This window comes from Dermacentor variabilis, chromosome 2 (assembly GCF_050947875.1).
Source record: "Dermacentor variabilis isolate Ectoservices chromosome 2, ASM5094787v1, whole genome shotgun sequence".
Taxonomy (NCBI): domain Eukaryota; kingdom Metazoa; phylum Arthropoda; class Arachnida; order Ixodida; family Ixodidae; genus Dermacentor; species Dermacentor variabilis.
In genome coordinates, this window is record NC_134569.1 from 117,209,484 (window position 1) to 117,237,040 (window position 27,557).

Sequence of the window (27,557 nt, forward strand, 5' to 3'; positions counted from 1 at the left end):
TCCAGAGGAGGAAGATCATAGAATTTTGGAGTTGCGAGGGCGATGACGAGTCACCGTCTTCCGAAATTTGGAGTATGCGGGTCCCTTCCCGCGAGACACGACCGCTCGCGAAGCCGCGGATTGCCGCCTGCGAGTCGCTGATCACAATCGCAACGTTCGGCACCACGACGAGTGCTAGGGCTATCGTGGCTTCTTCGGCCGCCTCCGTGAGTCCCGTGGTCACCGTTGCGCTCGCGAGGCACTTACCCGTGCGGTCTACAACCGCGATCGCGTGTGCGCTTCTCCCTCCTCGATATCGCGCCGCGTCTACGTACACCGCCTCGTTGCTGTTACGAAACTTCTTCTGAAGGTCGCTTGCTCGTTTGTTGCGTCTTCCGGCTTGGTGCGTCGGGTGCATGTTCTTGGGAAGCGGCGGGATGATGAGGCGGTCGTGAACTTAGGCGGGAACGCCGTCTTTTCTCCGTGCTGAGTGTGGTACGTGATGCCGAGCGACTCCAGGATGCATCGACCTGACTTTGACCTCGATAATCGTTCGTATAGCGCAACGTCGTGCGCCTCGATTAACTCGTCAAGTGAGTTGTGAACTCCGAGCTCTAGAAACTTGTCGGTGCTCGCGTTGAGTGGAACGCCGACCGCCCTCTTGAAAGCCTTTCGGATCATGCATTCGACTTAGTTCTTTTCGGACCCGATCCACTTCAAGTAGGGGGCAACATACGTTATGCGGCTTATCGCGTACATCTGCACGAGACGGATCGCGCACTCTTCACGCATACCATTGCGTCTATTCGTGATGCGATGAAAGAGTCGGATCGTGTCATCTACCGAACGACGAAGTATTCGCACCGTCTCTCCATTATGGCCGTTTGCCTGCAGGTGTAGCCCTAGCATTCTAATTTTCGCTACGTGCGGTACGGGAGTACCATCTGCCAATGTAATGCGTATTTTGGAGTATTCCCGTTCCTCTTCGCGCAGGGTTTTCCGATCTCTCCTTGTAGGTTTGTAGAGTAAGAGTTCGGACTTGGTAGCCAAGCACTCGAGGCCCGTTCCACGCAAGTAATTCTGAACCACATGTACTACTGCCTGTAGCGTTCGCTTGACGTGACCGTCACATCCTCCTCCGGGAATCCAGAGGGTGATGTCATCCGCGTAGAGACTGTGATGTAATCCTTCTACTTCTGTTTAATTCTCGGGTAGACCGAGTAGAACTAAGTTACAGAGTAATGGTGATATGATGGATCCATGCGGCGTGCCGCACGGACCCGTCTGAAATTCTGGCGATTCCTTGTCGCCGACGACGACGCATGCGCGCCTACATGCGAGGAAACATCTAACGTAACTATACATTCTTTGGCCTAGTCCTAATGTTCTAATTGTTTTTAAGATCGCCTTGTGTTTAACGTTGTCAAAAGCCTTTTTAATATCTGAGCCTAGAATTGCCTCAGTGGAGCTGGTAGTGCCGTCTACGACTTGGTGTTTAAGCTGAAGCAATACGTCCTGTGCGGAGAGGTTGCGACGGAATCCTAGTATGGTGTGCGGGAACACGGCATGATGTTCGAGAAAGTCAGTCACGCGGGTGAGAACTGCGTGTTCCGTGACTTTGCCGACGCAAGACGTAAGCGAAATCGGTTTTAGGTTATCGAGCGTAACTTGCTTGCCAGGTTTAGGAATCATGATAACGCGGGCCCGTTTCCACGCTTCGGGAAGGGAAACCCCTCGCCAGCACTCATTGACGTAGGCCGCGAGTCGGGAGATTGACTCGTCGTCTAGGTTGTGGAGAGTCTTGTTGGTAACCCGGTCCGTGCCGGGAGCCGATCGAGTGTTTAGTTCGAAAAGGATTATCCGATTTCCGATTTCCTAAATTCCGCGTCCAGTTTCTTGTTTGTGACGCCATCGTATTCGGCGTGCTGGATGCTTTCGGCCTCTTTAAAGTAACGGTCACGTATTGCGTCGAGGAAGTTATCGCCTTTAAAATCTCTTACTAGTCTGCGAGTCTTAGGGCCTTGAGCGGGTCCGGATTTAATAGGTGTCTAAAAAGGCGCCGGGGGCTCGCCCCGGTCATCTGCCTCTCGAGGCCGTTGCACGTGTTTTCCCATTGTGCCCTGCACACCTGGAGTGCGTGTTCTTCGATGCATCTGTCTAATTCTGCGATGCGTTTGCGCAACGCATTATTATGTCTTTGGCATTTCCATCTCTTTAGGAGGGCTCGCTTTGCTTCCTACATGTGTAGGAGCCTGCTGTCAATTATTTCGAGGTTCGCCTCTGGCGGAACGTCGCCCGTTGCTGCGCCTACGTCCCTTCTGAGTGTCTCGGTCCACTGGTTTATGTCCGTAATCGGCTCGTCGCCTCGCCTCGCTTCTTCTCCCTTCTTGCGGAATGTGTCCCACTTGACGAGTTTGAGCTTACGACCTTTGCCTTCAGGGTTAGTACCACGACCGCTCGGGCGCGTGCCTATCGTGATCTCGACCATCGCGTGGTTGCTCCCCAAATCTTCCTGCGTATTTTGCCAGTGTGCTGTTGTTACATTTGAAACGAACGCAAGGTCTGGTAACGTATCGGCACTCACGCTGTTCCCTCTGCGTGTAGGATCGGCGGGATTCGCGATTAGTTCAAGCCTTTGGTCTTGCGAGTCTTCCCAAAGGTGTTTGCCGTTGGGCGTTTCTCGGGTGTAGCCCCAGGCTCCGTGGGGCGCGTAAATGTCGCCCGCAACAAGTAGAGGCTCGCCGCCTGAAGCCGCGCGCGCGCCCCGCAGCAGGTCCCCGAATCTGTGCTGCGGAGTGGGTTTACTGTACACGTTAAGGACGAAGAGTCCACGGCCGCTCTTAGGAATTAATTCTACGAACACGTCAGGTATCTTTACGCCGGCAAGTTCTCGCTGCGCCACAGTGACGTTACGTCGAAAGAGCACGGCGGCGACCGGCGACGGGCGTGGCGGGGGAGAGGGCCGGCGCACCACAATGGCCCCCGGCCCCGGGCCACCCGCCACGCGGGCTGTAACCCGTTTCCTTCTTTGCCTGTTCTCCGTCGCCGTCGCGTCTATGGCTTTGTAACCAGCTAGTTTAACCGGATGATTTGTCTCCTGTAAAAGGATCACGTCCGGTTTCGTCTCGCGGCTGCGTATGAATTGCTGGAGATTACCCCGCTTCCTCCTGTAGCCCCGGCAGTTCCACTGCCAGAGTGTGTATTGTTGTTTCCCAGTGTTAGTGTGGTTCGTTGAGTGTGTAGCCATGGTGATGCCTGTGTTTAATTTAACCCGTGACCATCGAGGCGACTTAGTTGCTGCTGCGGTTGCGTCTCTACATCTGTGAGCGGGTTTTGATGCGGCTGATTCTGTTGTTGCTGTCTAGAGTACGGCTTGCTCATCGTTCTTATTGGTCTACCCGTAGCTGGCGGCAGCCTCGTTTCTATGTCGTCTATGCGCGCCAAGTGCGCAGCGAACATTTGTGTTATTTGCTCAGACAGCTTAGCTACCGCGCTATTAAACATTTCGTTCATATGTGCAGTCTGTGCCGCAAAACATTCCTCAAGGCTCTTCTCGATGCTGTCTACTCGTTTCTCAAATTTCTCGTAACGGCCGCATCGCTGTTTGGTGTCAGGTCTTGCGGGATCTAGTGCGACCCTTTTCGCGGTAACTGGACGATCATCGCGTTCATCCGCCGTCTCTCCCGAGCTTCCCTCGTTGTCCGTGTCCATCCCGGCCGGCTCAGACCGTGATGGAGTCGGCGATCGAGGCGCTGAGGACGGCGGCATCGTCGTTTGACGTGCTGTTGTTGCTGCGGTTGTGGAGCCTCGCCTTTCAATTTCAAATTTTCCTCTATAAGGAGCGCATTTTCGCGTTTAAGCTCGGCAATTATTGATTCTACTAGTTTTAGGCGTTGTTGTAGGACTCACTCTATCGCTCGCTCGAGCTCGTTGCCACCGCCGCCGCCGACGGCGGGCCCACCACGGCGGCACGCCGGAGTGCCTCCGCCGACGGGAGAAGCGGCGACAGCCGCCCAGCTAACCTGTTACCCAGTGCTCCTGTGACCTTGTTGTTGCTGCCACGGCTGCTGCTGCTGACTTCGTTGGTTGATGTGGCCCACAGCTGCTGTGCCCGGACCGCCGCCACCGCGCGTCATCGACGTGCTTCTCGGCCTCTGTGCTCGGTTGCGAGAGCGGGATCGGGATCGGGATTCTCCCGCGCCGCCCTTCCCGCCGCGGCGAGTCGAGCGTCATCTTCGGTTGTCGGTGACTGAATGACGGTCTATCTCTGGAAAATTGAGGTAGTAGCCTGCGCTGCCATTACAGTCGCTGCTGTTGTTGTAACCACTGCCGTACGCTGTGGCTGCTTCTTCCTCTTCCTGTCTTTTTCGCTCCAGTTGGCGACGCTTGACTATGTATGGGGTCTTGTATCTCGCCTTGCACCTGCGTTCTCCCGTGAAGTGTCCCTTGCCACACTGTCGACACCGCGGCTCGCATCGATGGTCAGGCGACGGATTGTTGCGTCCGCATCCACGGCAAATCTTGTCATTGGGATTGGGGCACACGTCGGCGCGGTGTCCCAGCCTTCCGCACTCGTAGCACACGTCAATCTGCTTCCTGTAGAGGGAGCATCTACGTGCAATATGCGCAATATACGTATCTCGGTAGGTGGAATCCCTCGAACAAAACGATTATGTTGTCCGCGTTGCTCATGCGTTTCGCGTGCAGCACGCCGGTGTTGCGCTGCGTCACTAGATTAGCGATGACGTCTGCGGGGCTCTCGCTCTTGGAAATGTTCCTAATGGGGCCCTTGGAAATGTTCTCCGGGGCGGCTTGATAGGCGGTCGCCTCGAACTCTCGGTCTCCAGTACAAAGCTTGCTAATGGCTCCGTAGCGTTTGGCTCTGTCTTCAGACGGCGTGCTCAGCACCACCACGTTCTGTTTAACGTTGAGGCAGACGGTATCTTCCCCGGCCGCTTCTCTCCCTACACCCGCCGCGTTACGTAAGCAGCAGTAAATTTGAACCGTCCCGTAATCACGCACGTTGAAACCGCCTCAGGGGCGTACGACGATTTTGTAATCGTCCGGCGGTAACTCTGGCATTCGGTTTGCCATGGCAATCTGCTGCACTTGACGGGCGTACTTCCTTTTGTACTACGCTGTAGTGACTCCCGTAGTTGACGTGGCTACCGTCCGTCGCTGCATGTTCACATGCTGGTTATGCGCCGATTCAGTCGCACCGTCGGGCTGTTTCTTCCTCTTGACATGGCACCACCCCACTCCCTCGCCGAAATCTTCCGGCCTAATCTCTGTTCCTTCCACGTGGACAACTTCCATTTAACATCAGGAAAGGCCTGGCACTTTGCCGTCAGAGACTGAGAGCTCCAATGAGGTCCGGCGACACGGTAGGCTTGGCACGCCCCGCCGCCGCGGTGGGCGGGCAATAGTGGCCTACGTGGAGACAGGCTTAGCTTGCCCCGCCTGCGTGGCAGGACAAAAGGCGCTGCTTATCGGCAAGAAAATGGGTCCACCTGGCGAAACTTGGTGTCGGGGAGTCCTGACGAGTCCGCCGATCGCTGGTAAGAAGAATTACCACGAGAAGCTTTATAATCCGCCAAAAACATAGGAAAATAGAGAAGCCCACCAGAATCACGCCCGCACTCCGTGGTCTTCTTCTTCTCCCTCTCCAGAAAACGTAAAACTTCTTGCCATTGCACTAAAGTGAAGAATTCGAGGAGAAGATTCAAAAACACCTGATCGATAAAGATAAGTAAACCAAAATGATATTCAAGGGTGCGTGTGATTGTTTCCATCGGCGCACACGTCGTCGCCAAAGGCTTAAGGAGATAAGTTAAGCAAATGCGCAAATCCATCTTTTGTGCCTTGTACATAAAGTAGGATAGCAATGCCTTATACGTCTAATGAAACTTGGATCCTTATTGATTTCTTGCTACATTTGCTGACGTTGCAAAGAAACAGTCTGGTGTAAATTTTAGCGCGCCGGTTAACATTTTTTTTAAAGCGTCACTACTTCGCAATGATACCGATGCCAGTAACTCCTCATTCTGTAGCAGTTATTGAGTGAAACAGACTTGTCACATATAGTCAACGTGGACAACTGCGCTTGTTTCACGCAGCCACCTCAGCCATACGGCTTCAGCTATGACTCCACCGACGAGTACGGCACCCGACTGACCCGTGAGGAGACCGGTGACGCCAACAACAACAAGGCCGGCTCCTACAGCTACACCGACGCACAGGGCATCTCCCGTACCGTCAGGTACACCGCCGACGCCGAGGGATTCCACGCCACCGTGGAGACGAACGAGCCCGGAACCAAGAGCTCCAACCCAGCCGATGCCCTGTACACCTCTAGCGCCGTCGAGGTCGCCCCTGCCCCAGCTGCCGCCGTCGTTGCCAAGCCCGTGGTTGTGCAGTCCGCCCCAGCCACCGTTGCTGTGCATGCCACTCCTGTTGCTGTGCACGCCGTGCACCCGGCCGAGTACGCTGTGCACCCAGCCCAGTACGCCGTGCACCCGGCCCAGTACGCCGTCGTCCACCCAGCTCCTTTCACCGTCGCCAAGAGCGCTTGAGAATTTCGGAGACGGTTCGTCCCGACACAACAGAGCAGGGAAGTTATAGGTCAGCAGAAATGAATTACTATCTAAAGTGGCCCAAAGCGCAAGAACGAAAGTTTTCCAAATTTCCACCATAGCTCTTCAGTAGGCTCAGAAACTCGCCATCTAGTCTATCTTGAGTCTTGTTATTCATATATAGAAGTATTATTGATTTATCTGAGAATATATATTTCTTTGTTGCTGTTTCTCCCAGAATAAATACTGATGTTACATATATTGCCGACATTTCTGTGTTTCAGTTTCTTTCTTCAAGACACCACTCCCATTGAGCATATGAATGTGTGATGCTTTTGTATTTCCAAACCACTGATGATATAGTGATCTGGAAACATGAGACACCAGTGATGCATACTAAAGCTTAATGCCTGTTAGAGACCATGCACCTAAGCCCAGTGGAGCTCAACTTGTGTGAAATATTCATAGGTAAAAGAAAGCCACCTGATATAAATGCAAGGAACCCAAGATTTCAATAATTTGCAAGCTTGAACGTTCTATCAATTCGAGACTACCTCGTAAATATTTCCCTCCGCAGCTATACCAGCAAAAGCGCTCAGTAAGATGGAAATATGTGGAGACTGTAATGAAGATAAAAAAGCGTCAGTAGAAATAGAATATGGGAATGCTACAATATAGCCGTACAAAAGACCTCCACAATACTTACTGCATTCAAATGCACATAGGTAAAAGCTTCCTGACTTTTATGTCAAATGTCACGCTTGTTTCCGGGCCACAATGCTGGCGAAGGGGACGAGAATTAGAAAAAGTTTTTGCACGCCCGACTCGCGACCCACGCTAATGGTAGATATATTCTGTAATTATTCGGTAGAAGACAGTTTGCTTGGCGATCAAGTTTCAGCAAGGGTCGGTGCCTTACGAGTTCTTTTACTGTTCTGCGGTGGACTGCCACGCATGACCGATAGGCAGCAAACGTATTCCTAAGTTTAATGCGCTGAGTCTGGTCTCTCGACTCTTTATTTTGCGCACAGTGACACAAAAAAAAAGTTTATTCGCTCAAGAAAAACTTCAGTATTCTTTTAGCGCTACATTACACTGCGTTTGTGAAGCTTAGTGCAGGCCACATTATGTAGGCGGTGCCTTTGCAAACCAGTCGCGTTCAGCCTTGCGGCATACCGGTGTGTTCTCGTCCCAAGCAATGGCCTTCTCGAGGTCAACTGGTGTGGTAACGCCTCACACAAAAGACGTAGAGTTTTGCTTGAAGCGCAAGAATCGAATTCATCATGTTTTTGTAATGTATTCTTGAACCCCTTACAGTTACACGCAAATGCATCAAGTACAAAGATGTGCCTTCGGAAACTACTTGTGTTAGAATAGCGGAAGCATGCCAAACATAATAGGAATGAAATGAAATCAGCGTGAAGAGGCGGAAACATGCCGCGCGCAAGGGTAAAGAGAATTTGAAGCTGGGTTAGCATAGGATTTAAAAAATTCCACAGTATTAATTTAAATAAGCAGCACGATGCTAAAATATCTAACACAAAGCAGCAAAGAGAATGCGAAGCTAAGCTAGTCGCTCCATGATTCTATGAGTAGAGAAAACAGGCATGAAACTGTGAAAGTGACGCATTAAGTTGAGGTGGACAATGCTGGACAAATTGTATAATTTTTATGTGGAAGACGTTTTTACGAAAAAGGAATAAGTGGAACAGACAGCCTTAGAATATTTTCAGCCTCAGTTACGTAGCTTTCCGCCATACGCGGTGCGCAGATACACAGGCTATCCGGCGATCCCCAAAATCGACACGCTTAGCAAGACATTATGATGTGTCAATGCCGCCGTTTCCATTTTTCTCTATCTCGCAATCCTTTCTGTATAATTGAGAAGCAATCGAATTATAAAACGTGCCTGTTTGGTTCTGGCTCAACGTAGTCCAACAATGTTCTGGTTCTATTCTTAAAACTGGTTCGGCACAGTGCGCTTTGCCCTGAGTCTCCTATGTTTCCGGCATAGGTCGACAGAACAAATAGACCTCTGTCAGACTCAGCCACAAAATGTCTTTTTTTCTTTTTCTTGGGGCCCCCTCTTTCGGACACAAATTTAGCAAAATTCTACCAAGCCTGGCTCCATCTTACTCGACTCGTCACAATTCTGCTCAGCCGGACTCATAGAGACTCAAGGGTCAACCTAATCATCGACTTAGACTGACCCATGGGTCTCTATGAGTCCGGATGAGCAAGATTCTGACGAGTCGAGTCACATGGAGCCCGGCTGGGTAGAATTTGTTAAGTCTATTAGAATATGGTTACCGTTCCTTCCTGCGCTAAAAAAAATTATCGTAATTTAGCCCAAGCCAAACAACGACAAACATTTTTGAAGCAGTGTAAAAGCAAAATGGGTAATGCAAGCTTTGTTTTTGGGTTTGCGAAGAAAACATGCTTGACAACCTGTTGCTTTTGCTTATACCATGTCATTTAGTGGTTTTGGAAGTCTAGTTGTTAAAGAGTTTTATTTTTTACTCCACAACCAATGATGTTTTCGTGGGAACGAGTCATTTTACGCCTCTCTACAGCACAGAAGTCATTCAGCAGATTTTTCTTTATGTAACTTATCTTAATTCGTAACCGTTTATATAGCATTTATGGAAAGCTACACATACCGCGCCTATGAATTCTTGGGAATCTTCGCAACCAGGCTATAAAGCTGTTGATAGGTAACTTGTGCAGTTTATTAAATGACAATTAGTTAACATTTGTTAATTTATACTAATTAAGTTGTTCTTGAGTTAGCTGTCTTCATTTCACTAGTTAGTAAAGGCAGGTTACCTTACAACACTCGAATAAAAAAGTAGCAATTACGCCTGTAAGGCGAAGCACCGATTGCGACAGAATTAGTAGATAGCCATGCGAAGTAATGATAGTAGTTCTATCGGCCATATAAATTTGTAAACATTTGCTTACTAACTAAATTAGCAATGATATTATACGTAAGCGCGACCGAATGATGTCATAGAAATGAATACACAAAGAGAAAGCACTGTCGCTGTGTGTCTGTTTCTTTCTACGTCCTCTTTCAGTCGTGCTTAAACATGCTATGATAGAATGAAACAAACTAGCCCGCCAACGTGTTTTAGCTAAATTAACATGCACCGTGTCCCACCCGCACAGGCAAACATGCACACATCTCGCTCGATGAGCACGGAAACTTGATGTCAAAATGCTGGAGGGAGAAGGTGCGGCAGCAGCAGCGATCGAATCGACCTTCGTGCATCTCTCGCTTCAATGCGAAGGAGATGTCCGGAGCACGGCGCATGCGCAGCTACCGGCACTGCGCGCACTCTGCGAGCATCGCCGATCGCTTTGAAGATAAGGCCCACGTGGGCGCGCACTTTGGGCCCGTCACAGATCGCTTTCAAGATACGGCGGCCGCACGTCCGCGCTGTAGGCAGCAGGCACCGGAGAAGAAAGCCCCTCCTACCTCGCCACGCGTGTGCGTTTGACTATTCGATATAAGTTTCGATGTTCGATGCTTACTATATGTATGCGATTCGTATTCGAAAAGGATCATATTCACCCACCTCTTATTTTGGATTCAGTATAAGTTTGCCAGACGTATTGCCGCGTCAGATAGGAAATAGTCGCGGAGCATATATCTGCAACAAATAATCGCACAGAATCAATTTGAGTAGTTGTAATCTGGCATCAATATAGGGGAGCATTCTCCCCTATCAATATAGGGGAGCAGTTTTAGCGAATTGCTATTTTATCCACCTGGGCCGAAAAACTTATTGTTTTTTTGATGCGAGGGTTAATGCTTCCGGGCATACAAGGGTATGGGATGCGGGCGAATAACGATGATTATATGAGCGAAATTATATTTGCGGATCTAATAAAGGCCAGGATTACTTCCGAATCATTCGTTGGACGTCACTAGAGTGGAACCATTTCTAACAAAGATTGCTTGGATCACTTGTAATTCCTCCTCTCGTGTTGTCTCAGCGAACATTACTTACAAGAGCCCGTTTGCGCTTGCTAACAGGTGTCAGCGCATTTTTCCAACAGTTTTCTTTCTACTCAATGTATTTTTGCCTACTGAGTGTGTCAACTTGCACTCCTGATTTTTTCCCCCTTTTTTTTTACTGCTTGCTACATTCGCTGTAATGTACTCCCCTCTTTAATGATGCCGTCAAATGACCCGAGGGCATTATAAATAAAACTAAAGAATAAAGTGAGTTTCCACGCGTGAAAGAATTATAGCTCGCACAAAGCGTCACTGCATTCAGTGCACCTGTCTTTCAAGCAGTTGCTCGACGCCCTCCGAATAGAAAGATGCCTATAGGTGCCTCGCTGGCGACCACAGTGAACTCGGAAAGAAGGTTAGGTCGAGAGAATAGAAGGTGACCAAACAAGAGTCAGTGACTTCCAACGACCTTGCCAAACGACTAACGTCCGACGCCTCTACAGAAAGGGAGAGGAGGTGCAGTAGGGGATAGCGTCCGGTACTCGCTCGTATGATACAAGTGATCGTCCAGTTCATTAATTCGCCATCCGATAATAGCTGGTCACGTTCAATACTCCTTAAAGCATCATAACAGTTCATCTTGGAACTTGTATAAAAGCAGCGTCGTTCAGTGCAAAGGATCAGTCTTGTTTTCATCTCGACAAGAGCCACAGCACACCATGTTCTCTAAGGTGCAGTGAAACCCATCTCCGTTGCAATTGCGACGTTCTGCAGTTGGCCGTCATCGGTGGGGACGAGGAGCTTATGCGGGTTTTTTTTTCTGAAATCGTCCATTACAGGTTGTTCTCTGCTGCCTTCTGGCCATTGCTGCCTCTGCACCAGTTGAGGAATACGTGAGTTTTTGCCCAGTTCCGATACTATATCTAGTAAAAAAAAGTAAGAGCTTGCCTAGACGTTAAACTGATATCCCTTCACAACAAGCATAACCACTGCGAAATGGTGCCATCGGCATGGCGTTGACGTTTGTTAGGAACATTTTCTTACGGCAATGGAGTTTCCGCCCCTAGGTCGCCGAAGCAGCCAACTACCTTTCTTCTGAAACGTGACGGAAGACGTTAAATCAGCGTAAGAAAAGCTCTCTGCATGACCCTCTTAAAACCACAGTCCGGCGCCCCGAGGAAAATGTGTACATTATGACAAGAAGCTTAAGCTCGTATTAGATTTCCTTGAGCGAAAAAGATTAAAACCTGCGTGTGAATCGCTACTGCACAACGTGAAGGCTGAGCTTAGGTTTCAACATTACGTAATACATCGTCAGAAGATAACTGGAAGATACCGAATGCTTAATCGACAATAGGGACCGGATCGTATGATTGCAAAAGCACCAAATGTTTCCATGTCACAAATCTAGAATTGAATTCATGTTTCCATATGTAACGCTCCAGTGAGCTACATATTCTAAGTTCGGTGACAGCGAAATTTGGAATATCGAACCAGCTACTCCCGATGGAGGGGGGAAATTATCTCGCAGTTATAATTAGTCTATCCTAATCCTACCATACCTACAATATCTTGCGCTAGATGACAAAAGCAAGACAAAACACTTTGTTGAGAGCAAATGCCTTCGATCTTAGAGCATGTTTAATTGGAAGGACAGCAAATTTATTTAAAATTTTTCAGTAATATTCCCGCTCCTTCTTTTTGCCGCAGCCACCTCAGCCTTACACCTTCAACTACGACAGCACCGACGAGTACGGCACCCGACTGACCCGTGAGGAGACCGGTGACGCCAACAACAACAAGGTCGGCTCCTACAGCTACACCGACGCCGCTGGCATAAGCCGTACCGTTAAGTACACCGCCGACGCCGAGGGTTTCCACGTCACCATCGAGACCAACGAGCCAGGTACCAAGAGCTCCAACCCAGCCGATGCCCTGTACACCTCTAGCGCTGTCGAAGTGGCCCCAGCCCCAGCTGCCGCCGTCGTCGCCAAGCCCGTTGAGGTCAAGGTCGCCGCTGTGAAGCCCGTGGTTGTGCAGGCGGCCCCAGCTCCAGTCGCAGTGCACGCTGTTCACGCCGTGCACCCAGTTCAGTACGGTGCTCCAGTTGCCTTCGCCACCGCCCACCACGTGACCCCAGTCACTTTCGTCCACCAAGCTCCCTTCACCTTCGGCAAGGCCAAGGCTTAAGCGAAGGATCTTCATAGATCGCCGGCAGAAAGTCAACCCTACACAAACAACCCAACCTCACACGCACAGGTGGCTGTTGCATGAAGACCCGGGCGCACCATCGATCGCTCATGGCTGACGAAATGGCATCAGGACTCTGCAGTTGAAACTTGTCACTTACTCATCCTGTTCTACACTGTTAATGTTTAACGAAGAATTTTATCACATGTTATCGTTGACAAAGACATTTTAAGCAAATAAAGCTTCTTTTCACAACAGTATGGACTTTATTGTCGATGAAGCTCATAGCTGTATTTTGCAACGCCGAATGTATCATTTGGTCCAGAAATCCATAACAACTTGTAAAATGCAATTTTGAGCTATAGACCTTTTATAACGCCCTTTCATAATGTTCACGACAGAGGTAGAAAAACCTTCGTGCGCTGGATTATTTCACCACAACGAAATCTCAAACGATATATATCCGCTACATGCACATGCACTTGATGAATAATGGGGAGGTTAATACATTCCTTACCTCTTTCAGCATCTGTGCCTCGCACTAGAGTTTTCTATTACAAATTCACCGGCGATTACAATACTCCTTAAAACAAAATTTGAGCCCTGCTCTGTAGGTGTTTTCTTCTCGCGATATATTAGGTGGTGCGGGCAATCTGTCTCGTGCGGGACGTTGCAAATGGAGCGAAGTGTGACGCGATTGCCTCACTAATCGGGAGATCGCGACAGGCAGCACGTAAGTGACGCATGGACGCGATTCACAGCAGCCGCCGCAGACGGACCTCCGCTCATGCAGTGCTTTGTTTCCATATATGGTATCGGTGGACGTGTTTGCCGCATGCTTTACTGATGGTGTCATCGGCAAAAGGACACCGCGTTATACTACAGCGCCACTCGTCACCGTCGTCGCCGGAGAGCCCGTGTTGCGCGGCGCTACGCTTTTCCTCTGACGCTTTCGTCATGCCCTCCTCCTCCGATTTCCGCCTCGTGCTCGCTTTGCTATCGCTGTATTTCATCTCCCGTTGCCCTCCGCGTTCCCTCTTTCATCCTTCGCTGGGCTCGTGAAAGGGCGCCTAAGAGATTCGCTCGAAAAAAATTTCTCGAGCGCTTTTAATGTTTCAATACGGACATTGAGGTATTTCAATTTTGTCACAACGATAACATCTCTATGAACGTTATCGCAAAGGCCGTCATGCTCCTTTATCGTCTATGCTAAACGTATTTTCTGCAAGTCATGATACTGTGCAATATGATAGAATTGAGATTTTTGATAGAATTTAGAATTTTCTTTGGGTTTCTTGTTAGGACAAGCAACAACAAAAACGGAAAGAGGCACCTTAGAGATAATGCCTTTAGACACGTGTCTTCATACCCCTGCGAGTGTACTCAATGTCATTGTTTTTGAAAATATTTTCTTCTTATCTATTCTTCCCGCTTCCCCCTCCAGTACCGCATTCCTATTTTCCTATTTTCCCGTGTTCATTTGTGTGTCTCTCTCTCTCTTTATCAGGACAAACAATATGTGATATGAGTGCGATCCCCTAAAGAATGAATTTCTGCATTTTGCTAATGCACCAGCGCCAAGAATCTAAAGAAAAATAATTTCTCGGGTTTTACATGCTGATACCACAACTTGATCGTGAGGCACACCGTCACGTGGGAGTCTAGAATAATTCTGGCTGCCTAGGGTTCTTTAGCATGAACCCAGTGCCAGGTAGATGAGCGTTTGCACTTGGACCCCTATGAAATTTGGCTGCCGGGGAATGGATTTCGTCCCATGACCTCATGCATAACAGCGCAACGCTACAGCCACTAAGCCGCCAGGGCGGGTTGCTGAGATGCAAGTTCGATAAAGGAAATGTTGTGTGTGCACATGTATGCCATTGCAGGCGCAGTCGGCTAAAAGAAGTCGTATACCCTGAAAACCTTCTGCCGAGAGCAAGTACCTTCGATCTTGCAGCATGTTTGGCTCAAAATAAGGCTACTCCACTTTGAACTTTTCAGTAATATTTTTACTGCGTCCCTTCACCCAAGCTATCTCAGCTTCAGCTACGACACCACCGACGAGTTCGACACCCGTCTGACCAGCGAGGAGACCGGCGATGCAACTACAACAAGGTCCTAGAGAAAAACGTGCTCATTATAACAAGCAACTTAAGCTCGTATTATATTTGCTCGAGCACGAAGTAACAGAACCTGCATGTGCATCGCTAGTGCGCAACACGATGGTCGAGCTTAGGTTTCAGCATTACGAAATACTTGGCACGTATAACTGCAGCCGTCGCAGATAGACCTCCACTCATGCAGTGCTTTGTTTACAGATGTGGTATCGGTGGACGCGCTCGCCGCATGCCTTATTGATGGCGTCATCGACATCGAATATAGCTTGATCACTGAATACAGCGCAAGAAACGGTGGTATTTTTCAGTGTAAGAGTTGCGTACATAGACAAACAAAGATTGGGGATAACACAGGACAAGCGCTTTCTGCAAGTCTTACTGACCAGTTCTCACACTGCTTGCAATGAATCGTTTCTAATGTGCCTGACCAACCCATCCTTCTGAAGACATGTTATGACACTCACAGTAAACATCGCCGTCGGGGCCACATAGCCGTAGGGTTCTAGAGTCTAGCACAGTAATTGCGTTAAAGACGTGCTGGAATCCGCACTGCCAAATTACGCTCAAAAATCTGCGGTCTCTAAAGAGTGCAATGTGTCACAATGCTCACTGGTGCGCCTTCAGCAGACACACACTGGACCCGTTTTTGATGCAGCGGTTTTGACGCATCTGGAAAAAAAAAACATCCAATAGGCCTATTAAATTATTCACGATTACTACCTTTAAGGCTAACTAAGCTTCATCATCTGCGCGTAATAACACACTCACTCTGTACCACCTTCTCAAAGGCGCAGGAGTACTCGGCATCGTACTTATGTCGACTAGGTCTGGCCCTTGGAGTGTTAAACAGCTGTGTGGCGCTGGCTAACACTCCAAGCGCTGGATCTAGTAAACATAAATATCCATGTTAGTGTAGAGACTGGTAACCGTCCCGTGGCACGATTGGTAACGCAACGCACGCGTGAAATGCGGAGGTTGTCGGTTCTGCTTGCACTGGCATCAAGTTACGTTTTCGTCCGCTTTTTCTCTTCTCTTCATTATTTTCTACATTACAGTTTTAGCCACAACTAATTTCTCCGATGCTTTCCTTGGCTTCATTGTCTGCTGGCTTTATATGGTCATGATTATACATGCATATATGCTCATAAGAACTCTATTAATAATATAATTATTATTATAAATATATAAATAAAGATTAAATTACAAAATACTAATAATACATCCAAATAGGTTTACATCAAGAAATAAATCTACCCAATGATTGGATTCCAGCAGAGGAACTGAGGAACAGATGCCCGATACTAACCACAATTTTCTCACACTTCAAGGTACCTCACATTCCTCACACTTCAATGAGATCGTAGTTTTGGAATGTAAAACGCGAGAAAATATTTAAAATTAATTTCACGTCATTACAAGTCAAAATGTGGACCACTGCCAAAGATTGTGCAGTCAAAAATTTTAAGTCGTCTTACACCCCTACCTACTCCCCTCACACGAGGGGTGACACTATGCAGTGCCGTGCGCAGTGGCTCCGCTCGATTCTCACACCCAGCTCGCTCAGGAATACTTGCTCTTTAATCCACCTCAATACGTTGAATCGCCTTCCAACTGGCATTCCACTCTCCAGCCCACGTGAAAACAATGAACTTGAGTGCCCACAATATATATACGCTGTGCCTTATCTACTGCATCTTGTCATCTTAAATTACTGCCCTTTGTTTCTATCATTCTCACTCACCCACAAATAAATTCTCCCACGTTTAAATTCGGCTGCTATGGATAAGCTCTGTTAACCTGTCTGTGTGCACTCCCCCCCCCCCCCCCCAGACTCTCTCTTCTTGCATTCCCCGAACTCAATGTTCCAGACCATTAAAATTGATTTACTTGTGAATACTGCAACCCTCGTTTCCGATTAAAAATAATGTATGTTATGAAAAAATTTGTTAATCCTCAATTACTTATTAAACGAAGTAAATAAAGAACAAACCGTTCTTGAATTCTACTACGCTTCACACGTCTGCCGTCATTCGCTAAACTAATGGTGTACGCAAAGGAACGCCGCGGGTATGAGATGCGTAAGCGATTTGGCCCGAAACATTTTGCGGAGAATTATAGGTTCGGGTAGCCTTTCGCTCCATCTAAGTTCAACCGGATATTTCTTTTTTTTTCTTATCTGGCATTATGTGTGTGCGGTTGCAGTTTATTGAGCCTGGTTGAAAACGGCACCTCATGGCCTTACGGCACAGTTTACAGTGCAGTGCCTTTCGACAATACCCAACGAAAAACAATACTGCTGAATGTTCTCTGGGTAATGTTCTCTGGGTAATATTCAGCAATGTTCTCTGGGTAATTGTTATATTTTGCGTGACGCGACGAGGTCCCTGTAAACCTCGGTAAAATTCCTGTACATACTGCCACTGTAAGAAATGAAAAATAGTCAACGACTAAACAGAATAAAAAAATCTAAATTGAACAAGACGAGAACCTTCTCTCGCTCACATTGAATGCTGGGCATTACTGTTTCTTCTCCGCTATTTCTGGAAACCAATCGTGAGAACCAGTCGACGTACGTGACTGCGATAGATTGTTGACTTCGATCGCTACCGAAATCAGAGTATCAGCAAGCGTCATTAAAAAGAGACGCCACGTGGACTTCACCTTCGCATTTCGATGAACTGGGCTTCCCACTGGACTTTCTTGATGCGTCCGTGCTTTAGATTACGCCAATGACGCTGGCCGTCGTAGTCATGATGTCGTCGTCATGCCACGTTCCCACCATCAGCTTGAACTTCTTCATAGGGTTAAGGAAGGAAAACAAAGCCTTGGGTCAGCACCACCTGCGTGTTTAACCCTCGTGCCCATGCGGCAATGTGAAGTTCGAGATATACACAGTAATTACTGCGCTATGTGGCAGTCTTAATAAATGGTAATTGATGCAATGTTTGAGGCACCATGAACACCGACTCTGAGGGTTGTGGCATCCGTGCATGTATTTAGGAAGCTATAAAAGGCAATGCTCCTGCGGATGAGGACATTTTCATGTGCATCGCAATGAAAAAGCTTTATAAAAAAACCTGGAATCCTTATTAAAACCTGGCATGGACTCCTAGCGGGAGTCAATAATTCCTCGAACTTCCCTAGTGTCCTGAAACAATATTTTCTTTCAATGGTAAATACAGAGTAAATCATGAATTTCTTGGTTCATCTGTGCAAAGCAAGAAGAATTATATTTTTCAGACCAATTTTCTGCTTATTCTTTATAATTAGAATGACTCGATTGTGCTTTTTTTATTGATATGATATAAGGAGATGTTGACGCACAATTTAAGGCGCCGGCTACTCCTTATCTCTTGAATGGTTCCATCATACAACATACAGGGTACAAGAATACATATGAAATAACCTTTTCACGGAACTACCAGGACTTATCAGACAACGTTTTCACAGAAAGACTATGACATAATAAGCACATGGTACATACAATATACAAGGTAAATGTCTCCACAGTTATGTAGATAAAAGTCTCAAAAATACAAATGATATTGTCGCCTAATGACACAGTCTCTAGTCAGCGGGTGATACATTCACCGTGCGCTCGATTGTGTTGTTTGGTTATGCATTAGAAATGTCATATTGATGTCGTTTTTGCTCATTATGTACGTATTGAATTTCAAAAATTATATGCTCTATCAACCAGTTCTGTACTAATCGGCATAGTTTGTAATTTTTTGTGGGATACTTAAAAGAAATTAAGGTCACAGCACACATCCTTCCATTGGGAAACGTATTCTCTTGCATTTGAACTGTGCCTCTTACACTGCTGTTTGGTACTCTGATGTATTCACTTACTTTTTGTTCACTTGTGAATTGACAATGAACAACTTTTTTTTTTAATATACTGCAGGCCCTTCACGGCCCGTGCAGGAGGGGTACATAGATGCAATAAAAAAATAATAATTACAAGTCAATACACTGAATGCAGTTAATAAAAGAGTCGATGTTATTGCAACACACAATATCGTTAGTTAACTTGTTCCACTGGGAAATGGCCGACGGAAAAAGGGAATGCTTGTGAACATTAACACGACTTGGGGGAAGATAGATTGTTTTGGAGTGATTAAGTCTGGTTGAACGTTTTGGAGGATCTTGCAGGTAATGAGAACGTGCTATTTGGAAATGACCATGGTATAATTGATACATGAATTTTAGTCGCGAAATTGCTCTTCTCTGCGAGAGGGGTTTTAGATTAGCCCTTGCTAGCAGACCCGAGACACTGGACTGCCTTTTGTAGTCCGAATATACAAACCTAATTGCTAATTTCTGTATGCGTTCTATTACTATACTATAATTACTGTTGCTGTTGGATTTCCTTTATATTTCTTTTTATCGGACCTTCAACTAGCCTTCGGCGACAGGTCCGACAAGTAATTGCTGCTTGTGTATAATAATCTGGAAATATAAACATCGTTCGTAAACATCTTTCTTTCTTTTTTCCGCAAGTAGCTCGTGTTTGCTTTGAAGGCCTGTTAATGTCGCGGCAAAATATTTAAGAGCCGAATTACCGCTGAAGTCTGCCGATTTCGCAATACTTGCGTTCTATTTTTCACTCTAAATAAACACATTGTCGCAGATAATTGCGATTCTAGTATGTAGTACTTGCGACAGCATGTAAACATGACACCCATTCAATCACCGTAATTTTACAGATTTACAGTTCCATGAAAGTGAGTGTCGTTAACTTTGATGAGGGCTGACGTTCTCGATGTCGAACTAGTGCTTGTGAGGTGAGGGCCAATTTGCAGAAATTGGCAGAGTTTTAAACTAACCTAATATGATTATATTCACGGTTATTCAGTCAATGACGCACCTACCCAATGCTTGTTTTTGCGTATAAAAGCTCGTACACACCGAATCGGGTCAGAATGTTTAAGTGAAACACTGCCAAATTGATTGTTCTCTCCAATTCCCGTTCTCTCCAACCATATCCCGTTCAATATTGATTGCTAATTCACCCAAAAAGTGAGAACGTTTGCACAGCAGGTACTTTTCTGCTTGTAAACGGGATATCTAAAATGCCATTGGGGAGCACGCTAAGCGCATTGTACTTGATTTTGCCTACCCACTTTCTTGCTTTTATGGTCATTATCTAGTACCTGTCAACGGTCTTAAATACTCTTGTTTGCTGACGAACAAATTAGTGTAAATACGCGCACCTCTCTTGTACGTAATTAAAAACAAATTTCTTCATAAAACAATAACGTACACTGTCAATCCTACCTCTTAAAACATACCCTTTCTTTTCAACGGATACATTGATCCACTTGAGTTGCTTTGATTTTGTGCATATAATACTGAGTGCGGGCCCATTATTGGCCAATCCTCCAAGATGGGTGTGTACCCCTCTATAGCACATGTGGGACATAATCCTTCGGTATGGTTGTTTGCCAGGCGATGACTGGCAGCGATGATCCGACGCAGACATGAAGCGGTGTAGACCAGATGGACAAGAAATGTTTATAGGTAATCGTTAACCTGTAAATGCATGACACGTGAACCAAAGGAATTAATTGAACGAAGGATGAAGCAGTGGGGGACCCACCGTGGTTGCTTAGTGGCTATGGTGTTGGGCTGCTAAGCACAAGGTCGCGGGATCGAATCCCGGCCACGGGGGCCCAATTTCGTGAGGTGCGGAGTACAAATACACCCGTGTACTTAGATCTAGGTGCGCGTTAAAGTACCCCAAGTGGTCCAAATTTCCGGAGCCCGCGCTACGGCGTGTCTCATAATCAGAACGGGGCTTTGGCACGTAAAACCCCACAATTTAATTCAAGCAGTGTAGAAGTATATCACAAGGATCTGCATCTACAGTGGCTGGTAGAACACAAACCGCTATACGAAGCCTCGCTGGTCTATGTTAAATTCTGAATACAGCACAGACTAATTTTTATGTTCATTTTACGGAGCCTCCCTGGTCTATCAGCAATCCTGAGTTTAACCCATATTGAGGGAGCTACAGGTATTCGTGCGGATTATTATTGTTTATACAGACAAAAAAAAAAAGGCAGCATCGCCGCTGACGCCAACTACACATGCTATTGCTAATGAGAACTAAAGATTTCGTGGGCAACAACGCACAGGGATGTGCTTACTCTTAAAAATAGCGGAAAACAGAACTATTTCTTTCTACAACCATGTTTCCCTTTTTCGATTGCCACGCAGTCCGTCACGGTGTCAGGGAAAATTAAAGGCGCGAATACAGTCCATCGTTTCCAGTGTACCAGACAGCGGCCGACGAAGTCGGATATATCCCGCCGGCTACCCCATGATCGCAAAAAATTTGACTCCAGTGGAGTATGGCGTGTCGAGCGTGGCCCGCAGGGGCGCAGCAAGCAGCTGCTGCCACATAGCATGCGCACATGTGCGCTGTGAGCGAGCGCTTTTTCTTTTAGTGAAGGCGCAAACACGGGGCGCTGTATTTAGTGCATCTGAAACTGTAGGCCAGCATGCTGCCCACCTACCAAGGTAGCGCGCAATGGTCTCTGACATAGCAGCTTCGGCGTAAGACAGGACATGCTCTATTTCTGCGCCGAACGCCATCAACCACGCTGATTGCCTCTTGACCCTATAGACTGTAGAGCGTCCACACCTCGCTTGCACAGCGAAATTGCGCTGCGCGAGTCGCGCGGCCGCGTTACGCTGGGCTGCAGCCATGCTTTAAAAGTTAAAGACGAGACTACAGTCCGGCGTTTCCAGCGTACCACTCGGTGGCCGGCGAAGTCGGCTGTGTTGCGCTGGCGCTGCCGCAACAGCTGATCGGCCCGCAGCGGCGTGCCACGTTCAACGCGCCGAATCATACACGCAGCAAACCTTCGGCGTATTTGGAGCCGCCGGCGTGACGTATCCGACTTTCTGGCCACTGCTTAGCACGCTGAAAATTTACCTGCACATTCTATTGTCAAGCCATTCCAAACGCCGGCGGCGTTACAAATTACGACCGCCGAACCCATACTCGCTGTCTGGAAGACCATGTTCTTCAAATCCGTACCGTTACTCCACGGCACGCGCTGTGACTCGCCGCTCGATACCCAGGCAAGCTTTTCGAACCCTCAAACCATAAATAAAATCGAAGCGATTGTCGCATGGACGCGTAGTGGTCTGTAGATTCGGCGTCAAATGAAACGTCAACAGCGGAGCGCGTTGCCCCCAGCATAAGTCGAGGTATAGTGCACGCCGTCCAGTGATCACCATTGACAGGAGCGCACATCCGGTTTCGCTGTATTCATTTATTTAATTATTTATTTAAATATGCCCTTAAAGGCCTCGCATGAGGCATTGGGTAAGGGTGGCGTTAGAGTAGGATTAAAAGAGTATAGGAGGGCATATAACAAAACTTAATAGACATACATTATTAATAGACAGTGGAAGAATGTGTACACATCTTATACAAGTATTAGAGCGTTGTACAAAATAACAGGGTCCGCAATGTACATAGAAAAAGACAAACGATACAGTTCCTTCAATAAACAATGAAAAGAAAATATGTAGCCACTCCAGTACAAATACTAAAAAATACAAAAATAACAAACGAAATGATGAGCTCATAAACAAAAGAGCACATAACTGAAAAAAAAGAAGAAAAAGCATCATGCACTTTATTGAAGTTAGGCGGTGGAATATGAATTGATGAGCGGGCGGAATTTATCGGGATTAGGTTCGGAGACGATGAGATAGGAAGAGCGCTCCACAGTCGAAAGGCACGAGGAAGCGCCGACCAGTTGAATGCACTGTGCGATCTTCCTATAGCGAGATGTTTTCGCTTCTGTTCTGGTTCTTACGTTTGGAAGGGAGACAATAAAAGAAAACAGAGAGGAACGTATTGCAATTTACGACGGCGAGTATTATCGCACAGTTCGCCGGCACCACGTGTGCTGTCGGTGTCAAATGAAACACTAACGGTGGTGTGCAGGGTGCAGTTTGCACAGTCATCATTAGAGATTCGCTTGTGCGGTTTGCCGCTTGTGCGCCACATTCACTCTTTCGATTGACAAACTTGCGCAGTGCGGCCAAACCAGATTTACGCGCCTGTCAATGGTGGTGACAGGACGGCGTGCACTGTACCTTCAGTTATGCTTGGACCACGCATTCCGCTGTTCACGTTTCATTTGATGCTGATAGTACCCTGGCCCCGTACACAAATCAAGCGCGCAACTCACAGCGCTGTGAAAGTACACCCAGCAGAAATGCGGCTTTATGCTTATATATAGCAAGATATGAGTCGTACCTTTTTGTGCAAACACCTGCCGCTGCCAGTCTTCGCTCAACTAGCGTCTTACATCGCCTTCGTCCGGTGACAACGCTTTGTATACGTCTCACACTCTGCATCGCCTGATTTGATGTTTTGCCTTTTTGCACAGATTGTGAGCGTTGTAGTACATAAACATAAATAGTGCGTGTTAATAATGTTGCGAGCATTGTGGTGAACAAACTTAAAAGTGTCATGAGGTTACACGATGGATGGCATTAAGGTAAACACAATCCTGGTTGTATAAAATTGAATACATACGACTTGAATGAAGCTTCGCTTCACATGGTTCCCGACCTGTGCGTTGAATCTGCATATTTTTTGTTTAATACAACCAACCTGCAATTTTATGCCTGTATTGTCATAAAATGTGGCGATTCCGTCCATAGGCCAAAGACTTGAGAGTGATTGTAAGGCCTGGCGTTCTGCTTTAATTTGTTTCGATTGGCCTTCTAGTCTAGGATTCAGCGACATAGATGCTTACTGAGTATTCCAGAAATTATAAGGAATCCAACAGGATGCCCCGTTAAAATTCTTTCTTTCACTTTTATACGCGCTTTTAAATTAGTGATACTTGATTTTCCTTACTGCGATTGCTTTAATTTTAACGTGTATCTTCCCCTTTAAACAGCAATTACCATCTAACAAACTTTACAGCAGACCTGAATTTTATCAGTGGTGGTAACTTGTAATAATTGATCTACTTCTTGTCAAATCGCGCATGCTGGTTGTGAGCCACTATAGTTGAAAGGGCTACAACTTCTCGAATGGTGCTCAAAACATACGCGGCTGCGACATATTGGCGCCACGCCACACACAAGCAACTCCTGCCGCTAGAAGGAACACTACTCTAACCACTACGAAACGTCTCTTGCGCGCAGCAATTTCTTAAGGATGTTCTGCTTCGTACACTGAGACAAGTGTCCGTGGCTTAATGGTAAGATTATATATATCGAGCTTCTGTGTAAGAGTTAATTTGTTACAACCGACACATCATACAATTTTAATTATGTTCATTTACTTAAATATATTTATATATGGCGACTCCTCGCAGACAGCGAAAATTCGCCTAGAGTAAACATTTAATTACTATCTCATTAGGGGAATAACAATCGCCTCTCTGACATCAGTCGCAGAAAATCCAGAAGTCTCAGTGTGGTTGATACCTCAATTGGTATAGCTGAATCTTGAAACCACGGCATGGTTTACACGATACGAAACCTGCGTACCAACGCCATTTCTGAAATCGTCACAGAGCCGATGGCCCTATTTTATCTGTACAAGTTTTTCTGAGGACGAATAGCATTAGCGTTAGTGACTGGTGTAGAAGGTTCTTTACTGAACTTTAGATTATTATGTGTAAAGTAGGCGAAGCTTTCCTAGGGCTAAAGTTGACCCATTAATTATGGGTTGCTAACCTCATGCTGTTGCCCTGTGAGCTGTCATTAGCACAAATGAAATGCTTAGATGTGCACGTAACACCACCACCACCTACTGAACCTCCTTTGACGTTAAAGACGCCTTTACTAAAACCTCACCCGTGCAGAGATACATACATTGCCGATTTTAAAACCGCAGCCGGCGAAAAAGTTTCGTTGAAGTTCGGAAACGTTCTGTGCCTTAAAATTGTAATAAGAGAAACCCGCCTGTTGCTCTTCTCTCACTGACGAAAAACTGTTCAGGAAAATGCTCAAACATCGTTTAAAGAGTTTCAATTTTTTTTCGGAGGTGTAACATGTCTAACAGATCCTTCACCGATAACTTCTGCCATTATTCAATATTGTATAGCAAAGAAGAAAAAAATTTAGATATATTTTTGGATTCGCGATGGCTAACGTGAGAAACTGTGCGTTAATCATGCACTCAAGCTAGCGCCTGTGCGTTTTTTTTTAGTTTTTGTTTTTTTTCTTTTTAGAACTTCGCGTGGCTAGTTATAGAAGGCAACCGACCAAAAATTTCTATCAATTCAGTCGCTAAGTACACAGACGTTGCTCTTGGTGTGACATGACACAATTATGAGGACAAGTATGTTAACCAAGGCACGATAACATACAAAAGAAAATACAGAAAATTTGTAATAATCACCCAAGTACAAAGGTAGTCAGAAAGAAGAGGTAATGCTAGAACCTTTAATGTCAATCCATACGGTGAAAAACACCAGCGTTAGAACGGTCGCCTCTTCAATACTTATCAGCTAGCCTCACCTTATCTTGCTACTTCCTAACCACACTTGCTGTCATCAGCAAATGACAACCGCGCAATACCAGTTGATAGCAAGCGATTGCGCCTCTGTCAAAATGGAACCCAATAATAGTCAAGAATGCACTTCATTCGAGAGCGGATAGTATTGACGATGACGATCTACAAAACACAATTCTCAAAGAACAGGTCACATCAACCCGCAGGCTTCGGCAGTTTGCACGTCGATTGCTTCATTGCTTCTATTTCTGGAGTTTGGTATTTGCACATTCTACAGCCAATTAGAAGTAAGGCATCTGCTCACCAACAAGACGTCTCGAGTGAGAGTGAAACTGGCTCCATCAAGAGTCAGTGACTTTTCAATGTCTGGCATTTACGACGGCCTTGTGGAGGGTGTTTGCCACACACCCTCGCACTCGCCGCGTGCGACAGATCTTGCGTCGAAAATCAGCGCACGGCATCAGCTTTTTTTTATCGTTTCCTTTTAGTAGCACATCACGTCCACGTCTAAAGTAATTTGGGAATGTGCTCTGAGTAGGTATAAAAGCGCGAGCACTTCACGGTGAACAGTCAGTCAGTTCTGATCCCAGGAACAACACTCCTACTTCTACCACCATGTTTGCCAAGGTGCTGTGGATACTTCCATCTCCATGCCAGGCTTAAGGCCTAGCAACTCTGACCTACTGATTTCTCATTGGTGGGCGCTTTTTTCTTACAGGTCGCCCTCTTCTGCTTCGTCGCCGTCGCCGCCGCGGCTGCCGTTGAGGATTACGTGAGTTTATCATATTTCTAAAGCAACGACGCTCCGTCGTAGTGTCCGGGCATGTCTATCGGTGAACCTCTAATTTCAAATGTAGGCTGTAAGAATTTCTCCGCCGACAAACGCTTACAATATAGAAAACGTAAAACTTGCCATTGCACTAATGTGAAGAACTCAAGGAGAAGATTCGAAAACACCTGATCGATAAGGATAATTAAACTAAAATGATGTCCAATGGTGCGTGTGAGTGTTTCAATCGGGGCACACGTCGTCGCCAAACACTACAGGAGATAAGTTAAGCAAAGGCAAAAATCCATCTTTTGTGCCTTGTACATAAACTACGATAGGAGTGACTTAGTCGTCTCATGAAACTTGTATCATTACTGATTTCTTGCTGCATTTGCTGACGTTAAAAAGAAACAGTCTGGTGTAAATTTTAGCAGGCTGGTAAACATTTTTTGAGAGCGTCACTACTTCGCAATAATACTGATACCAGTAACTACTCAATTGGTAGAATTTACTGAGTGAAACAGACTTGTCACATATACTCAACGCGGGCAACTGCGCTTGTTTCACGCAGCCACCTCAGCCATACGGCTTCAGCTATGACTCCACTGACGAGTACGGCACCCGACTGACCCGCGAGGAGAGCGGTGACGCCAACAACAACAAGGTCGGCTCCTACAGCTACACCGATGCACAGGGCATCTCCCGTACCGTCAGGTACACCGCCGACGCCGAGGGATTCCACGCCACCGTGGAGACCAACGAGCCCGGAACCAAGAGCTCCAACCCAGCCGATGCCCTGTACACCTCTAGCGCCGTCGAGGTCGCCCCTGCACCAGCTGCCGCCGTCGTTGCCAAGCCCGTGGTCGTGCAGTCCGCCCCAGCCACCGTTGCTGTGCATGCCACTCCTGTTGCTGTGCACGCCGTGCACCCGGCCCAGTACGCCGTGCACCCAGCTCAGTACGCCGTGCACCCAGCTCAGTACGCTGTGCACCCGGCCCAGTACGCCGTGCACCCGGCCCAGTACGCCGTCGTCCACCCAGCTCCTTTCACCGTCGCCAAGAGCGCTTGAGAAGTTCGGAGACGGTTCGTCCCGACACAACAGTGCAGGGAAGTTATAGGTCAGCAGAAATGAATTACTCTCTAAAGTGGCCCAATGCGCAAGAACGAATTTCTTTTTCAAAATTTCCGCTATAGCACTTCAGTAGGCTCAGAAAGTCGCCATCTAGTCTCTCTTGAGTCTTGTTATTCACATACAGAGGTATCATTGATTTATCAGAGAATATATGTTCAGTTGTTGCCGTTTCTCCCAGAATAAATATTGATGTTACACATAATGCCGACCCTTCTGTGTTTTACTTTCTTTCTTCAAGAGGCCACTCACTTTGAGCTTGTAATGTGTGATGCTTTTGTATTTCCAAACCACTGATGATATAGTGATTTAGAAACATGAGACACCATTGATGCA

General features: G+C 46.9%; 3 protein-coding genes across 3 annotated transcripts; all 3 read left to right on the forward strand.

Annotated features, from left to right (window-relative positions):
- The first annotated feature begins 4,068 nt into the window (after nucleotides 1–4,068).
- On the forward strand, nucleotides 4,069–6,715 carry LOC142570412 (uncharacterized). Its single transcript, XM_075678797.1, has 3 exons — nucleotides 4,069–4,224; nucleotides 4,356–4,460; nucleotides 6,096–6,715. The coding sequence occupies exons 1-3, from the start codon at nucleotides 4,069–4,071 to the stop codon at nucleotides 6,549–6,551; spliced, it is 717 nt and encodes a 238-aa protein (XP_075534912.1). The 3' UTR covers nucleotides 6,552–6,715.
- Nucleotides 6,716–11,231: 4,516 nt separating this feature from the next.
- Nucleotides 11,232–12,702, forward strand: LOC142570954 (uncharacterized). The gene is made up of 3 exons (XM_075679252.1): nucleotides 11,232–11,243; nucleotides 11,352–11,405; nucleotides 12,223–12,702. Exons 1-3 carry the CDS (start codon nucleotides 11,232–11,234, stop codon nucleotides 12,700–12,702), a joined length of 546 nt encoding a protein of 181 aa, XP_075535367.1.
- Nucleotides 12,703–25,938: 13,236 nt separating this feature from the next.
- Nucleotides 25,939–27,344, forward strand: LOC142570414 (cuticle protein 16.8-like). The gene is made up of 3 exons (XM_075678798.1): nucleotides 25,939–25,950; nucleotides 26,042–26,095; nucleotides 26,664–27,344. Exons 1-3 carry the CDS (start codon nucleotides 25,939–25,941, stop codon nucleotides 27,159–27,161), a joined length of 564 nt encoding a protein of 187 aa, XP_075534913.1. The 3' UTR covers nucleotides 27,162–27,344.
- Nucleotides 27,345–27,557: the final 213 nt, after the last annotated feature.

Coding starts and splice junctions, on each gene's coding strand:
- LOC142570412 (XM_075678797.1), top strand. CDS start 4,069: ATGTGGCCCACAGCTGCTGTGCCCGGACCGCCGCCACCGCGCGTCATC. Junction 4,225..4,355: donor AGCGTCATCTTCGGTTGTCG/GTGACTGAATGA, acceptor TTTTCGCTCCAG/TTGGCGACGCTTGACTATGT. Junction 4,461..6,095: donor CACCGCGGCTCGCATCGATG/GTCAGGCGACGG, acceptor TGTTTCACGCAG/CCACCTCAGCCATACGGCTT.
- LOC142570414 (XM_075678798.1), top strand. Junction 26,096..26,663: donor CGGCTGCCGTTGAGGATTAC/GTGAGTTTATCA, acceptor TGTTTCACGCAG/CCACCTCAGCCATACGGCTT.
- LOC142570954 (XM_075679252.1), top strand. Junction 11,406..12,222: donor CTGCACCAGTTGAGGAATAC/GTGAGTTTTTGC, acceptor TTTTTGCCGCAG/CCACCTCAGCCTTACACCTT.